The following is a 17,372-nucleotide window of genomic DNA, read 5'->3' on the forward strand; positions in this document are numbered from 1 at the left end:
TATATATATATATATATATATATATATATATATATATATATATATATATATATATATATATATATATATACATTGATGTTTTCCTGCAAAGTGTTGATACAAATACTTGACTTCTCTCGTGTGAAATTGAAGTACATTTGGGTCTGCATGGCATATGCATAAAATAATACACTTCTTTAAATGATAAATTTTTATCTTTGTAGTCTTGTGGACAATTGAAATACAGTACATCACATTGTGCTATTCTACAGCAAAGAAATGGAACTGCAGAAATTGAGGATGACATAGGAGCACTGGAGGGGGTCACACCACCACAGAATCTTGAGGTATGTAGAGTTCTGTAGTGTATATTTTTACTCAAAGTTTTAATTTGCTGAAACTGTAAAATTGCTAATTGCTGTTCATTTTGGAATATTTTTCATAAAGAACGAGAATGTGATGAGCAGCATCCGAGAAGGTGTTGAATGGTTAAAGGAAAATCACCAGCTGTTGAAGAGCAAATACTTGCCACCACGTATTGTCTGCATGGAGGAGGAAGATGCTCTGAATGCCCTTGCTTAACTGTGTTCTCATTGTGAGGAACTTCTAGATGAGGATGATGAAATAAGGGCCCCATTTTATTTCACATTCAAAAACAAAGAGTCATGTCAGAGGTTAGGGATAAGAAAAATGCTTGTGGAGTGTCATCCTTTTATAACCCTGAAATTTGATTGTTTTTTTTGTTTTTTTATTGCACTTGTTTAATTTTATAGTTAGTGATCAATTGTAATGGAACAATAATGAGATGTTTAAAATGTAAATTGTAAATAAATATAAATTAAATTGTATTCTTGTTTATGTCTCCAACAAATTGATAATATGCTCACACTTTCAGCCTGGTTAAAAGTAAGTTTTATGTGTGTTCAAGTTTATGCATTTACCCCAGCCATAATTAATCAACTTAAGGAATTAGTTATCTTGATTGTAAAATAATAAAAACCTTTTAAATGTCTATTCTAAAGTTAGATTTTTTTTTATACCAAACTTTGAAATACAATGTGTGTTTATTATACCAGGATGATCGTTTTTGGAGAAAAAAACATAAAAGAAAGATTTAAGTGTTCATTGTTTTATTTCAGTAAAGGAGCCTAAAGGCCTTCGAGCAACAGCAGATGCAAAAAAATAATAGCATGAGCAACAATAACCAATAGATCGTTTTAAGACAGAACTAAGATTTAAAAATCAAATGTATCAGCATGAAACTACTGTTGTGAAACTGCGCATGCGCGGGTCAAAACCGCTGTAGTGAAACTACGCATGCGCGGGTCAAAACCGCTGTTGTGAAACTGCGCATGCGCAGGTCAAATCAAAACCGCTGTAGTGAAACTACGCATGCGCGGGTCAAAACCGCTGTTGTGAAACTGCGCATGCGCGGGTCAAAACCGCGGCTGGGGTAAAACTGTGGCTCTGCAGACAGATATTATTGAATGTAATTGGCAAAGCTGAATTTTCAGCATCATCACTCCAGTCTGCAGTGTCACATGATCCTTCACAAATCATTATAATATGATGATTTGCTGACTTATCAGTTTAATGTGTTTTTGCTGGATTAAAATATTAATGATTTTTTCAAATTCAAATGGTAGTACAAGTCTACAGAAAAAAGCATGGTTTGAGGTACCATTCATGCCTGTGGCACAAACTATGGACTATGAATAGGACAATGCGCCAAAGTTTATTATTAAGGGTTAGGGGGTTTTCAATCACTAAAAGTATGAGTAATAATAGTGATGCTTGCTTTAGCAAACAGCACTCATACATAGATGTACACATGTACTGCGTAAGTGACACAAATTCAAAAGCTGCAGTTCATGAGATTATTAACGCTAGTTATTTGATGGTGGTGACAACATAAGCATTTATGAGGACGATTACATGGATGTTGGTTATATTAGTACCTTAATCCCTTTTTGGGGAGAGTGTTTCTGTCAAGTGGCATGCTATTAAAACAGAAGAAAAATAAGGGAGTTATCTACGACAAACAGGCAGTTTGATCATATCACGACTAACAGATTTCAACAACAAACTAATGCTCCATTATTTCATTAAACATATCGGGTAGCATGCCTTTTATGAAACAATACATTGTCATCTTATCATTTAATTAATACTATATGTATATCTGCACTTACCCCTCAGACAGGGTGGACTTGACACTGCCCGTACGGGTGACCTTTGGCCCGTGGTGATGTGGCAGCGATAGGTCTATCGACTCCGAGCTTGTGTGTAAACTGGTCATACTGTGGCAGCTCAATGTGTCTTTACTGCCTGCAGAGGAACTGCTGAGGTTTGGAGGCCAAGGCCGGGCGTTTGAGGGCAGAGAGAGGCCTGAAGCCGGACTAGAGGCCGGAGAGTCAGTGCCCAGGTCGGGCGTTTTGCCGTAGAGCGGGCTGCTGCCTCCGCTTTGCCCACCCATGCTGCCCAGACTACCTGTTCCTGAGGAGGGGGAATCCAGGCTGGCCTGCCGCGCCAGTGTGCCGTGAGGACTGCCCAGTGCCGATGGACATTTACCAGAGTCAGGGGTGCCAGGGGAGCTGGGTTTACTGCTAGTCTTACTGCCAAACAACCTGGGTAAAGCGAAGAAAAGACAACACATTATTCGTAAAACCTTGCTTATGTAAATTGTCGCAATAAATTGAGTTGATTTCAGAAAGTTTCCACAAAATTTGTTCTTTCATGAAATAGGCCCTATGAATGTAAATGTAACCATGCAATCTCATTAAAAAAAAACAAAGTGTCATCACACAGTTGCCAGCTTATTTAATTGGTCAGCTTCTACTCCCTGCAAGTAATCAAATATGCTTTCAGTGGTGGATCTGCCCATGGTTATCACTGTATGGCTCCAGTAATAACAGCCTCAGGCAAGCAAATACAGCTATTACACTTCGGCTTCATGGAGCAGAGCAGTGTACCATGTAAACATGTTTTTAAATGGACACACCTAATAACACAGAGATCAGTGAGCTGGAAATACGCTCACTCCGTCTGCTTTAATCAGCGCTGAATTGAATCTGAGAATGGCAAATCATGCTCCCTCCCTGTTTCCATATATGCACTTACACTCCAGAACCACTAGGTGGCAATCTGACCATAATCCGACTTGTGTGCAACTTCCTCTGATGAGTGAGAGAGATGTTAAGACAGACTGCTAAAGCTGTAATGTGATTTAGATTCTCAAAAATGGGTTGCAGGCTGTTATGAGATTTAGACAGTAATGTCACAGACATAAGGGAGACAAAATGCTAAATGCATTAAAAAATACATTAACCATATAATTGTGCCAATTAAACAGGCTTCCCACATCTCTTGTTATTGATGTGAAGGTTGTGTCCGTGTTTTGGCACAAAAACAGCTGTTTCTTAGTATAAGCTAACCAAATTAGTAAGTTAAAATGGGCAGGTTTCATAACAAGACCTCATCCTTGAAAACAATGAAGAAACTTACAAGTAGTAAAAGAAAATATGAGCCAGAGACTACATTACTGCAGAGGACAGACATAAGCTGCTTTTCCACCGTTGGGCCAAACCGTTCTCTTTGCTTAACTGATCCGGGCCAGCAGGTCCAATTATGGTTTCATAAATGGTATAAATATGGCTGCTAACGGAACTCTTTGGAAAGTAATATAAATGTGCCAGTTGTTGCCTTGATAACACAAGAGTTTACAGACAATATGAAATAGTAAATAGTCACGTGTTATGGAGGATGACTGGATATTTCTTTTAATTTTATAATTATTTTGGAACCAAAACACCAGATGAACCCAGGATACATCACTGATGATCCAGTGTATCCGTAGGATGTTTAATTCACTGTTTACATCGCTCAAAAAACATCAATAACAACAAAAAAATCCTACAGAGAAACGGGTATACAGGCAACAGACAAGTGACCAATCCTGAATTGTGATGTCATTACACCAGATGTCCTTCTGTCAGGATGGGAATTCTGGGTCAAGAATGGTTTGTAATTGTGCCTTGCCATACCTGGATTAAGTGGAAATACTGAAAAACTATTACTATTACTAAACTTACTATTCTAAGTTGATGATACATGGGGCAACTTTTTAAGTAATGTTGCCATCAATGGACAACCAGGTGAGACACAAACTAAAGTATCCAGAAATGTGTTGCCCATTCTGAAACATTGCCCGGCAACATTTCTCAAAAAAGCTGCCCTGTGTATCATCACCTTTAGAACTGTTCAGTCCGATGGTGGAAAAGGGTATATCACTGCTTGCAAGAAGCCATCAAATTTCAAGGGATATGTATGAACCCAAACTGACAACTTTCCTACACAGCGTATGCTATGGTTAATAATTGTGCAAATGTTTCAGATATATTTTTTTCTTCTTTTGCTACTACATGGGTCATCTCTTGATGTTCATTGTGAAATCTTGTTCTGAAGCGAGAACCACTGATTTAGATTACATCCTTCTCTAATCATCAGGGCATTTGTGGGCTGCTGACAAGATTTTTAAGTTGTCTAATGGTGGTTGGGGGAAACACAAGAGTGAGTCAGAAGGCTATGGCTATGACTAAAAAATGAGCTCCATAATCAGTCACAACATTTCCTGGATCTCTGAGGTAAGCCTAAACTCATTGGTGGATCAAATCAGCAGTGCAAGACAGCTCACTTCCATCTCACATAATTAATGAGGAAATGCTGGAACGCTCCTCAATACGGGCCAAGAGGTCACGACATCCAGGAGTGAGCCAAACCACAAAAAGCAATTGTTATTTCTTACTGTCTACCTGCATCCATTTGTCTCAAGTTAACTGCCTACTTTGCTTTCATATTTTAGTCTTATCTCTGCTTATGTCTGCCTTGTGTCCTCTTTGTCTTACTTTACTTTTCCTCCCATTACCCCAGTTATTTTATTCATAAAGAAAGTCGGTTACCTGCGGAATGTGGGGGATGCAATGTCTGGGTATTTGGAGCCTGGCTGTCTGAGTCCTGATTGGGTGGAAGTGGGACTGGATTTGGGGGAGGTGGACAACCCCGTTCCCTCTTGATCCGACACTGCCACTTTCTCTTTATCTGTTTGGTTGATGGTAATGGGACTAGAGCGCCCTGACCCTACTTTCCCGGGGTCTCTTCTCTTTGTGCTGGTTGGGGTTCCTACCACCCCTCCACTACCTCCCGCAGACTTTCCGCTGACATTAGAATCAATGCTGCTAGAGCTGGAACGATTCCCGCTGCGGGCCACCACACTGCTTCCCCCACTAGACGACTTTGCTGGTCTAGGTAGGGAGCGATACTGGAGTGGAACCTTGGAGCCTCCACAGCCTAACAAAACGGCATCATCCTGGTGTTGAGCACCATCAAGACTCGTCTTCCGCTCATTGCCGATACCTGCACCCTTCCCAATGCCCGCAGACTTGGGTACCTTGCCTAGAGTCGCAGAACCACTGGTCAGGGTGGCTCCGCTGGCTGTGAGGAGGGCTCCGGCAGGACCTGAAATTTTCTTAAAGCCAAATGAGCTTGTGGTAGGTGGACGGCCAATGCCTGAAGGTGGTTTCTTCCCTTCATCTCCGCTGCTCTTTCCTGCATCCGATGGTGAGCGCTGAATGCTTGGGCTCTTAGATGGGGCCTTGCCCTTCTCCGATGCCTTGGCATCATCCGTTTTACCTGTTAGTACAAAGATGTGTGTAATGGCACTGGTAACTCCTGCTCAATCATTCAATGCTGCTGGCTAGTTTACAAATAATTTCACAGCCCAATCAATCATCACCAATACAATGCAGAGCCAAGTGCAGTTTTTTTGCACAACTCAGCAAACAGCAAAGATAAGGCACTCTATGCCAAAGTTACTTGTTCCTGCTGAGTGTCCTAAAAAAGTAGCTTGAGCAAAAGTTGGCTGAGAAAAAGAAAAAGGCAAAGACTCAACAGTCGCTTAAAGTTGTCTCTTTTTGATTTTACCTTCTCTTTGAAGCTACAGTGAGCAATTCTTTTGAATACAATGCATAAAATGAGCCCTACTGACAGATATTACTGATGTGCCCTTGGTTTTGTAACAAGCAAAAGGCATCCGTTTCTTTTATGCTTCCTTGCAGGAACTTTTGGGTTCCATTTTGAAAGTTTAAAAGTTTTGAAAGGATGCCTAAAGATTTTCTAAAAGAGTCTGCAAGGGTGCCCCAAATGACTCAAAGTCATATTTCATATTTACAAGGTACAACTGTATGAAATTTTGATACCTGGTGATTTGAGAGAGGTGGACGAGCCTTTGGTCCGTGGTGGTGTGATGCCAACCTGGGCACTCATGCCCCTCCTCCAGGAACCTGTTTGAGACATTGGCAAACCTGTCTTCTGACCAACGTCCTCACCCTGACATGAAGAGGAAGGGGACGAAGACTTCCACTTGCAGGAAGGGTCCATACCCGGCTCCATCTCTTCATCAACCTTCTTCAGATCCTCAGCGCCAGCCCAGCTGCTACCATCATGCTCGGTATGCCTGTGTGTATCTTTATTTGACTGTGAATCACAAAGAGCCACGAAATATAGCACACACATAGTAATCTTACATTGGCAGTCAGTCTGACAGATGGCCAAACTTTTCTTACTAGCCAAAGCAAAATGTCCAAAACTCTCACTCTGTTCAATCTGCTGTGGCCAACTGACAGGCTGCTATACAAACCTATTTATAAAAATATGTGTGAGGAGAAAAGACTAGAGCGTATGCACACCTGTGCTGCTTTGCTCTTGCGAGATGAGATGCCAGAATATGTGGGTGGATTCAGATCGTCAGTGCCGATGTTGTCTAAAGTATCACTCAAACCACTGCTGACCGAACTACTGTCATCCCAGCTGTAGAGAAAGAAAGAGAAAAGTGTTAAAAAATAAAACTACAAGCAGAAACAAACCCACAAATTTGGAGGGTTCCTATTCACCTCCCAAAAGCATCCCTAAGCTCATAATGTAACTATCTAGGAACAACAGAGTCCACATGTATACTAAACATCAAATATGTTCATCGTGCAGCATTATTGCTTTCACTGTGCAAAGAAAAATTACTCATCATTACTTATCATGCCCGATTAGGAAATAGTGTATCATTTAAAAAAAAATTGAATTAAGCCATCTGATTAATGGACATTTGTTCCCTTGTGGGCATGGCCTATTTGTGCTTTTTCAAGGTTTTATCTTCTGGAAATATTTAGAGAAAGTTTGTCCCCCACAAGATTCGTCTTTGATTAGACCTTTCCAAACATTCATCACAAGAACCGGGACTGAAAATACGATTGCAATACGCATTCACATTTCAAAGTCCATTATTGTTGACTCACTGTCACCATCTTATTCATATTATTATTTCTCTTAATTAGTCTTCTCCGTGCCTTGCCACTTCAATTCTCATTAACTACAGACAATATTTTTCTTTTCCCCAGTCCTTACGTTCTCATTCCTCTCCATTTATTAGACCGTATCTAATTAATGAAGGATATTAAACAGTAGCTTTGACACCATCGACTTTGTTGACCCAATTGAAAATCCTGGTGTGAATGCACATGAAGTTATTACTACTACCAAAGCAGAATTTTACAGGATTGTGCAACATGGCCCAGTCAATTGCAAACTAATTTTCTGTCTATTACACCGGATAAACCATATACTGATATTTATCACCTTCTGTCTTTCTCTTGTGTTGCTAAGCGAGCCCTGTTTGATCATGTGCGTGGACACAAATGTCCTCATAATTTAACAAACTTTTCAGATCTGATCATATATTGTATTCAACTCTCCGATGACTGTTGGCTATTTGTTTTTCGGGCCTACAGACTAAATTGACAGCTAAACCGACATGAAATCCACTTAGACAAGACAAAGAGAAACATCCTAGCATCGTCTGACATAAAAAGAGATCACTGAAATATTCAACCCTCTTTCCTGATGTCAATATCTGCATTTCAATTATTCATATCGATTCTAATATTCCAAGTAATGCTTGCAGAACTACATTGTCATCTAAAATTCAATATATTCAAGTCTACCCAGGAGATGTGCATGTCCAGGACATCTGGTCTTCTTCTTGATATGTTTGACAAGTACAGATTCTCTCTTCACTTTTATGTGATGTATGCAGGGCAGAGCAAGAAGGAAAGTAAACTTTGAGAGGCTGAAAGTGACTGGATAATAATTGTGAGAGACCCCGCAGGGCTCTTAACACCAGCATGTGGGTGTTTCTGAAGATTCTTGCATTGGAAAGAGGCTAGGTGGGTGCGAGTATGTGTGCAATCGCTCTAAAAATATCAATATTGATTTTTCAACATCCTTGTTTCTCCTTTATTTAACTCCAGGAGCACTTGACACATTTAGCTTGAGATCTGATACTGTTATACAATAATGTAAATTAAAGATTAGAGATGACAAAAAGTCTATTATACAACATACCGTTTTCTAAAGTCTGAAAGGATGAGCAGTTGAAGCCACTGTTAAAATTCTGTATACTGTTTGCATTTGGGGTGTAACGGTACACGTAGTCGTACCGAACTGTTTCGGTATAGGACTTCTGGTACGGTGCATGTGTACCGAACAGTACCCAAAGCAATCTTTAACAGTTTCACGAGTGGAATATACTTCAATACACATTCCCACACGAACATATGACCTATTCTGTTCATTTAATCACGAAAATCAAATGATAAATGCCATTTTGACACTATTTAATGTGATGTGCCAGATGATGTGTATGCTATACTCATCATTTCAAAGGCAGCGCGCGAATTAATGCGTCCATCTCTTTCTAGTCAAATTATAAAAATGAATCAACATCTGAAAGTATGTTGAGGATACATTACAACTTACTGAACCGTATCATGTATCGTGTAATATTAAGACATCCATAAAACTTGTAAACAATGTCACGTAGCATTACAATTACCTCAGAAATCTTTCACTAAATATATGCACTATTAGCCTATATATTAATTTTATTCTAATTAACTTATTACTAAAATCTTTTAATGTAAGTTTAAATTAATCTGTCATGAAAATGGCAGCCACTGTGTATAAATGATTAGCCTCGAACAACAACGAACTGGAGTAAAAACATAATTTTATAATTAAATTTAGATGTTAATGCAAAACATTTACATTTTCGCATACAATGATTTGCATTGAGTGTTGATTGTTATATCTTAGTTTATATACAGTATTTGTTCAAAATAATAGCAGTACAATGTGACTAACCAGAATAATCAAGGTTTTTCGTATATTTTTTTATTGCTACGTGGCAAACAAGTTACCAGTAGGTTCAGTAGATTCTCAGAAAACAAATGAGACCCAGCATTCATGATATGCACGCTCTTAAGGCTGTGCAATTGGGCAATTAGTTAAATTAGTTGAAAAGGGTGTGTTCAAAAAAATAGCAGTGTGGCATTCAATCACTGAGGTCATCAATTTTGTGAAGAAACAGGTGTGAATCAGGTGGCTCCTATTTAAGGATGAAGCCAACACTTGTTGAACATGCATTTGAAAGCTGAGGAAAATGGGTTGTTCAAGACATTGTTCAGAAGAACAGCGTACTTTGATTAAAAAGTTGATTAGAGAGGGGAAAACCTATAAAGAGGTGCAAAAAATGATAGGCTGTTCAGCTAAAATGATCTCCAATGCCTTAAAATGGAGAGCAAAACCAGAGAGACGTGGACGAAAACTGAAGACAACCATCAAAATGGATAGAAGAATAACCAGAATGGCAAAGGCTCAGCCAATGATCACCTCCAGGATGATCAAAGACAGTCTGGAGTTACTTGTAAGTACTGTGACAGGTAGAAGACGTCTGTGTGAAGCTAATCTATTTTCAAGAATCCCCCGCAAAGTCCCTCTGTTAAAAAAAAGGCATGTGCAGAAGAGGTTAAAATTTGCCAAAGAACACATCAACTGGCCTAAAGAGAAATGGAGGAACATTTTGTGGACTGATGAGAGTAAAATTGTTCTTTTTGGGTCCAAGGGCCACAGCCAGTTTGTGAGACGACCCCCAAACTCTGAATTCAAGCCACAGTACACAGTGAAGACAGTGAAGCATGGAGGTGCAAGCATCATGATATGGGCATGTTTCTCCTACTATGGTGTTGGGCCTATTTATCGCATACCAGGGATCATGGATCAGTCTGCATATGTTAAAATACTTGAAGAGGTCATGTTGCCCTATGCTGAAGAGGACATGCCCTTGAAATGGTTGTTTCAACAAGACAATGACCCAAAACACACTAGTAAACGGGCAAAGTCTTGGTTCCAAACCAACAAAATTAATGTTATGGAGTGGCCAGCCCAATCTTAATCCAATTAATCCAATTGAGAACTTGTGGGGTGATATCAAAAATGCTGTTTCTGAAGTAAAACCAAGAAATGTGAATGAATTGTGGAATGTTGTTAAAGAATCATGGAGTGGAATAACAGCTGAGAGGTGCCACAAGTTGGTTGACTCCATGCCACACAGATGTCAAGCAGTTTTAAAAAACTGTGGTCATACAACTAAATATTAGTTTAGTGATTCACAGGATTGCTAAATCCCAGAAAAAAAAAATGTTTGTACAAAACAGTTTTGAGTTTGTACAGTCAAAGGTAGACACTGCTATTTTTTTGAACAATACTGTATATACGTATATATATATATAATATATATATATATATATATATATATATATATATATAGTTTTGTGTACTGTTACATCCCTAGTATGCATATATTCACTATACTTTACACATTAATTATACTTGGCAGAATTTTTTTTTTTCCTTTTCCTTTTTTATTATTACAAATGTTCATTATATAAGCCACCGCAGAATAAAACATTTTAAAATATGATTTACGTATCACAATTCTGACTGTATTTCTTGGAATTGCGAGTTATAGTCAGAATTGTGAGCTATAAAGTCAGAATTGCGAGATATAAACTCTGAATTGCTAGAAAAAAATCAGTATTGCGGGTTTATATCTCGCATTTAAAACAGTTGGATAGCATTCTGGCATCTTTCTCCATTAGTCTCCTACTGAAAAAAAATACCAATAATTATTTCTCAACAACATTTCAAGAATCATACCAATGCAAGATATATCTCATCCACAAAATTAATGCTATTCATCTTCTAGTCATAGATCTATTATAGGAAATGATTACAACTAATGGTCGTGATTATGATTCTGTCATTTAATGGGGGAAATCAAATGGACTGAAATTGTGATGTCAAGCATGAGATATATTAAAATCTATTAATAACACCAGCAATGACTGTGCTTGGCTAAACTATATTAAGTGGCACTTTTCAAGAGTAAAAGGACTGCTGTATCCAGTGACTTTACACACATTAGCAGCCAATGCTTTAACACCTGGGTAGATTTATTGACTTGTTGGTGCTATGATGTGCTGGTAGTCTTGAGTTCAGACGAATGTTAAATGAAGATTAACACTGAAAGCGGACCACCAACACAAATCAATAACCACCAAATGCCATTCCAGGCCAGTTTACAATTTCCCCTAATACGCACTCTGCTGAAACCGTACCTGCCTGAGCTGGCTTCCTGCTTTCTGTGCATTTGCCTTCCCAACAATGCAACAATAAACATCTGAAACTGTGGTACTGAATCTTACTTGGGCATCCTTTGCCAGCTGGACAATTTTTCTGCTTAAGGTCACCTTGACAGTCTTGTTTCCACACACCTATGTCCCCGCTGAGTGTGCCCACTGCTTTGAGAGAGTGACATCAGCAGGAAAAGAGCACAGTCACTGTTATACAGCCAGAATGGTGACTAAACCTCCACTTCTTGTGAACACACAATCTAATTCTGAGTGTTGGTGTTAAAAACCTTTGGGGTTTGAATAGTTCATATTCTCAGTATCTTGAGTTTCGATAATTAATACCATTAACACGGGCACCCTTTCTCAAATATATATTTCTAGTAATTGACCATGAGAAATGAAATGTGACAAATTTTGAAGCACATTGTGGATGGCAAAATGAGCTGGGGATATGTTCCCTCTAGTGCAGTTTGAGATTACATGGCTTTAAAGTAAGATTTGACTGTTTGAAAGCATTACCGTTTCCTTCACTTAAAGGCAAATGCTGTCTTGTGCAAATTTGGTATAATTGTTGCTTCTGTTTTATTTTTACTGTACCGCTTTGAGTTTAAAAAAAGCATATTATAAATAAAATGTATTATTATTATTATTATTAATTATAATGATTGTTTACCTAAACACAAGATGATTGATCTAAAATATAAATTAATACTTTAATTGTTTTTGAGAAATGCAATGCCCTACGGACAGTTGGGGATCCTAGAATAGGCACAGAAGGCAGGTTAGTTGGTTGGGCGGCTTCATTCTCTGCATACTGTGAGACAAACATTTTGTCTGTTCCAATCATTCGTATTTAAACTGAATTGTGACTCATTAGATACCTAGAACATTTTCTAAACATTGCTCTGTGCTTAACTTCACTGTCCCATCTCACATACTGTAGGCTGCCATCTGTATGCATAATTTATCTATAAAAAAAGACACTTTGCCTGCTAAAAGCCAGTCCACGTTAAATTAATTCAAGACCTATATTGTGGCGGAAGCAGCAGACTACCACAATATGGCATACTTTACTGGGACTGTATAACATGATTGCATTGTGATTCAGTATAGTTTTTATAACAACAGTCAGATGTAATGCTGCAAGCGGGATAATAACCCCAGAGAGCTGCCCTAAAAGCTTGCCCATATGGGTTGAATATTTTTTTTATTTTCTGAGCTGTCATATATGTGATGTGCCTGACAGTCGGACCATGTCCTTAGACACCGGTCCATTTATGACAGCAATTCTAGTAAAAACGCAATGCATTTTTTACACTTATATCACTTGTATACATAAATGTGTTTCATGACTGTTGATTTTAACACCTGTGTTTGGTTGGTTGAATTTCATCCATGGATTGTTGTTTTTTTATTTTTATTAAAAGGCTTCACAGTATGAGTGGCGGCATTCACTTTACTTTCACTCGATGTTCAGTGCAAACGTCCATTCAAGCATACAGTAATATTCTCATGCAATATTCAGTGTTGAAAGAACCATGAAACAATAACACTCAATAAAGACATATTTTGCATCCTACGTGGATCAAAACAAATCCATTTCTCGATCACTAGCTGTGTCCATTGTCCTGTTAAATATGTTTCGTGCTGTGGCTTAATTATGGCAAAGCAACATATTTTCAGGGGAAATGAACCATCGTCTGTTTGGTTGCATAACAGTCCTATACAGCAACCTCAACTGAGTCCATTCAAATGCAGTATTTTAAGAACATGTAGCCATCAGCCATTCATTTTCTTCTATAAACCCAAACACTTAAGTACAAGAATTCAAAGATTAGCATAAGAAATCTTAAGGCCACGACGCCACATTAATTCTTTGTATTACTTTCATTGCAAAGAAAACCATTTACACAAACTGCTATCCAATGATCCCCATAGAGAAAATGTACAACAATTAGCTTCTTCTTCAAATGTTGACACTGATATAAAAATAAAGACACAATGCATAACGTTAAAAATAATCCAGTTTAACTCAGTAAATCTCGTCAACATACATTAGTAATGAAAACATAAAGTAAAAAGTATTATTAAACATAATATCTAGAGCTTTAGCTATACGTTAAACCAAATGGTGAGAAGTCTGTTAGAGTTACCAACATACCAAAGTATGTCCCAAAACCAGTGACTGATGACTACCGAGTGAGGCGAAAGGGTTAACTCTAACTCACCGTCCTGCAATCGATGCTGTCTGGCTTTCTGTAAGTTGCCAGCGTCATGCTGTAGCTCCAGGGGAGGAAGAAAAAGCAAAGGACAGGGGAAAAAGGAGGGGAAGAAGATGGAGGAAAAATGCAACCCACCTGCTTGGTTGCGAAACACGGGCTGGAGGGAAGAGAGCGACATCTCGCCACTTCTTACAGCTCCACCCCACCCCCCACACCTCACCCCTCCCCAGGGCCCATCATGCACTCTGAGAAATGCTTCAGACATCCTCAACCAACTGGGGCGTTGCCAGAAGACACAGACTCCAATCAAAGTCAGAGTCAGGGACAAACTTGAAGCTGCATGCTGGGTAACACAAGGGGAATGATGCACAATGACCTTTATGTGCTGAACCTTTGGAAACTAGAAATATCTGACTATGCTCTTCATTAAATAAATGAATAGTGGCCTTAACAAGATGCATCGTTTAAAGTAAAAAAGAAAAAAGAAAAGTAAAATGTACTTCAGATGTTGTATTTATACAGCTTATTCAAATCGGCTTGAATGAAATGACCTTGTGGAGGCAACAGTATAGCAATGCCATCTCTTATGAAATCAGGGACAGTCAAACGTCACTCCACTGGCTTGAGTGAGACAAAGAAAAAGAAAGATAAGAAAAGTGGTTTGCTTCTGCATTGCAGAGGAAACGGACGACCAGCCGCCACCGAAATCCGCAGACCTGAGCTGCAGATACACCCCTTTAATTCTGGAAATCAATACACTGGCACCACTAAGGGATGCAGAGGCTCCATTTCTCCAACTGAAAAAACTATACCTTCAGAGGCAGTCGACTACTACATTCTTAATTGCATGACATTAAATGTGTGTAAGGGACAGGTGATTGTGAGGATCACCACACACACGATTTCCATGGGTTTCAATGATTTAAGGGGACTTTACGAAGACAAAATGTATATTCTATCTCGTAAACCTGCTTTTATACACCTGTGACCATGGAAGTGATTCATGAATTCAATGATTTGGAGGGGTGTCCAAATTGCTTTTGCCTTTATTAACAACACACATTTTACTTATCGCACTTTCTACTTTTTTACACACCATAAATGACTATATAGCTGATTTTATACTGTAGGATGCGAGTCCTTCACAAGAGGATCTTAATTTAGGAACTTTGGCATCAAACAGATTGAAAACCCTTGAGTTAGGCATTATATAATATAGTAATGTAGGCTGGTTTTCTGTCTGGGCACTAATGAAACCTCTTGTTTGTTTATGCGGACAGTGTTTCTGTTTACATCCCCAGGGCAATTATCAACCCTAATACTCCATTACTTACTTACTTTGAGCAGTGTTTGTCACTAGCAGAGTATTCCTATTGAACCCATTATCTAAACTGATGCACACTGTCCACATGAAGAAGTCGGTAAAACGCAGACAGTCTCCAACCTGAGGAAGAATGGCTTAATTCTTTTATAATATGTTCTAGACAAACATGTAAACTGCTTTGGCATAGCTGGAGCCGTAATGTCTCAACCATGCACCGTAATGAAATGTGCGTTTGTAATGAACAGTGGATTACAAATCTTAAAAGGCGACATCATTTTGCCTAAAAAAGTGCTGCTTAGGTCTCTTCGACAGGAAATTTCTCGGCTGCTATACTTGAAGCCATAAAGGAAAGGTATCTAGTTTTATGTTTAAATATTATGCTTTTTTATGTCATCTACATTGATTATGAAAAGTGAACAGCATGAGATAGGACACATCATAAAATGCAAAATATGTTGAGACACGGAGTGGGACATGGTTTTTACCACTTCATAAGTTTTGTTTTGTATAAAGCCTTTCTTTAAAGTGAATCTTGTTTTTTATATTTTGTATCTTAATTTTAATCAATGTTTCATCAACCAATTGCCTGATTTTAATAAATAAGAAACGAATATAGCAGACAATAATCATGACATGGAGGCTGAAGACAGTAAACAAACAGTGCATCTTGATCATAAAACAACTCAAATACAATCCTTTAGCTCAATCAAAGCAGTCTGATTCATGAACAAATCGTCTTTTGAGATGTTTTGTCTAATGAATCAGTTAAACAAACTCACAAACTTAAGGCGCGAATCTCATAAGTGAACCACAACTGTGCCTCACAGACATGACATACTTCTCTATAGAAATGTTTACTTCTAAATGAAACAATTTAAAAAGGACTCAGAAAAAAAAGATAACGTTAAATTGCAGACCGAGATTTTGGATAGCTGAATTGGCTTGTATGTTTGGGGCGGTGGGGGCCCAATCTCATATTCTTTCGTAGGGCCCAAAATTGCTAGTGACGCACCTGTTTGGACTCTGCTATACTTTTACATTTAGAATGATTTTTAGAACTATATCTTTATCGTTTTTGGTGTGAACAGGCCTGAAGTCTTACTGTCCTACAGAAACTTTATTAAAGACACAAAGGACAAAAGGGAATAGTGAAATACCGAGGCAGCACTCTTCAGGGTTTATCCCAGGTGAACTTACAATAATTACTCTGCTCTTCTATAAATGCTTGTGGCTGAAGTTCAAAACTTAAAAGTGCTGAACAACAAAATAAGCATCTGAGCAGCTTGCTCTATTTAGTTAGTATTTAACATCCCTGGGGGGTTAGAAGAGAGGAGATTTACATAGACACACCAACAAACCTTGTGTATTGAAAATGAGGATGGATTAAGCAGAAAATGCTCAAGAGTAAACAAAATGTTATTAACCTGTTACTATTGAGGAAAGAAACCATGTTGGTTGAACTGAAACTGTCTAGAGTCAGATTATAGTTGGTTTGGTGGACTTTGATGGATGGTTTGAAGGCAGCAGGAAGGAAACACAACCCAAAAGGCTGGCAGGGGGTTTTAGCATGGGGAGTCATGACGGATATGGCTGGATATTGCAAAGTGTTACTGGAGACTTCAAATACAGACAAACTTTCTCTTGGAAAAAGGGTTTAAAAAGTACCTATCAATTTTTCAGTCAGCATTGTATCTCCTACACTGTAATTTTTTTTTTTAAGTTACCTGGTTGCCTTAAATTTTTTAGTTAATTTTTAGTTTTAGTTTATTTTTAGTTCGGTTTAATTGGAGTTAATACAATTAACATTTTTAAGAATCGACAACCTTTATTCAAATATTATATACACATTTTTGTAAGCATATTGGGTAATTGCGTGTTTTATTTGTTAAGACTCAGTGAAGCATGTCAAATTGTGCTATTTTCATGATTTATCACATTTTTTATGTGGTTCAGATACAATAATATTTTAAGTTTCTATTTATTAAACCAATTTCCTTCATTGTATCAATGCATTTTTTTTATTTCAATAAACTCAAAATTAAGGCAACCAGGTTACTTACTTTTTTAGGTTAAACCAACAATTTTATTTTTTTTTTTATTATTTTTTTTTTTACAGTGGTTCATACATTTAAACGCTCCTTATATACTTGATGTATTTGGCTTTAATACGAATAAATGTTTTTGACCCATGAACTTTGAACTAAACTGGTCTTCAGCTGGATTCTGAATGTGAAAATATTACCAATCCAACATATGAATTTTCAAACTAAA

At 38.1% G+C, this 17,372-nt stretch overlaps 1 protein-coding gene across 6 annotated transcripts in view; it reads right to left on the minus strand.

Annotated features, from left to right (window-relative positions):
* Window positions 1–17,372, minus strand: part of nav3 (neuron navigator 3) — a 363,919-nt gene that overhangs the window by 33,803 nt on the left and 312,744 nt on the right. For all 6 annotated transcript variants that reach the window (XM_067428267.1, XM_067428265.1, XM_067428263.1 and 3 more), the window contains 5 exons: window positions 6,723–6,843; window positions 6,234–6,510; window positions 4,938–5,667; window positions 2,172–2,606; window positions 1,938–1,979 (listed from right to left, as the gene is read on the minus strand). In XM_067428267.1, the coding sequence (XP_067284368.1) occupies window positions 1,938–1,979; window positions 2,172–2,606; window positions 4,938–5,667; window positions 6,234–6,510; window positions 6,723–6,843 (1,605 nt within the window). The remainder of the gene's footprint in view (window positions 1–1,937; window positions 1,980–2,171; window positions 2,607–4,937; window positions 5,668–6,233; window positions 6,511–6,722; window positions 6,844–17,372) is intronic.

This window comes from Pseudorasbora parva, chromosome 20 (genome assembly GCF_024679245.1).
Source record: "Pseudorasbora parva isolate DD20220531a chromosome 20, ASM2467924v1, whole genome shotgun sequence".
NCBI classification, from domain to species: domain Eukaryota; kingdom Metazoa; phylum Chordata; class Actinopteri; order Cypriniformes; family Gobionidae; genus Pseudorasbora; species Pseudorasbora parva.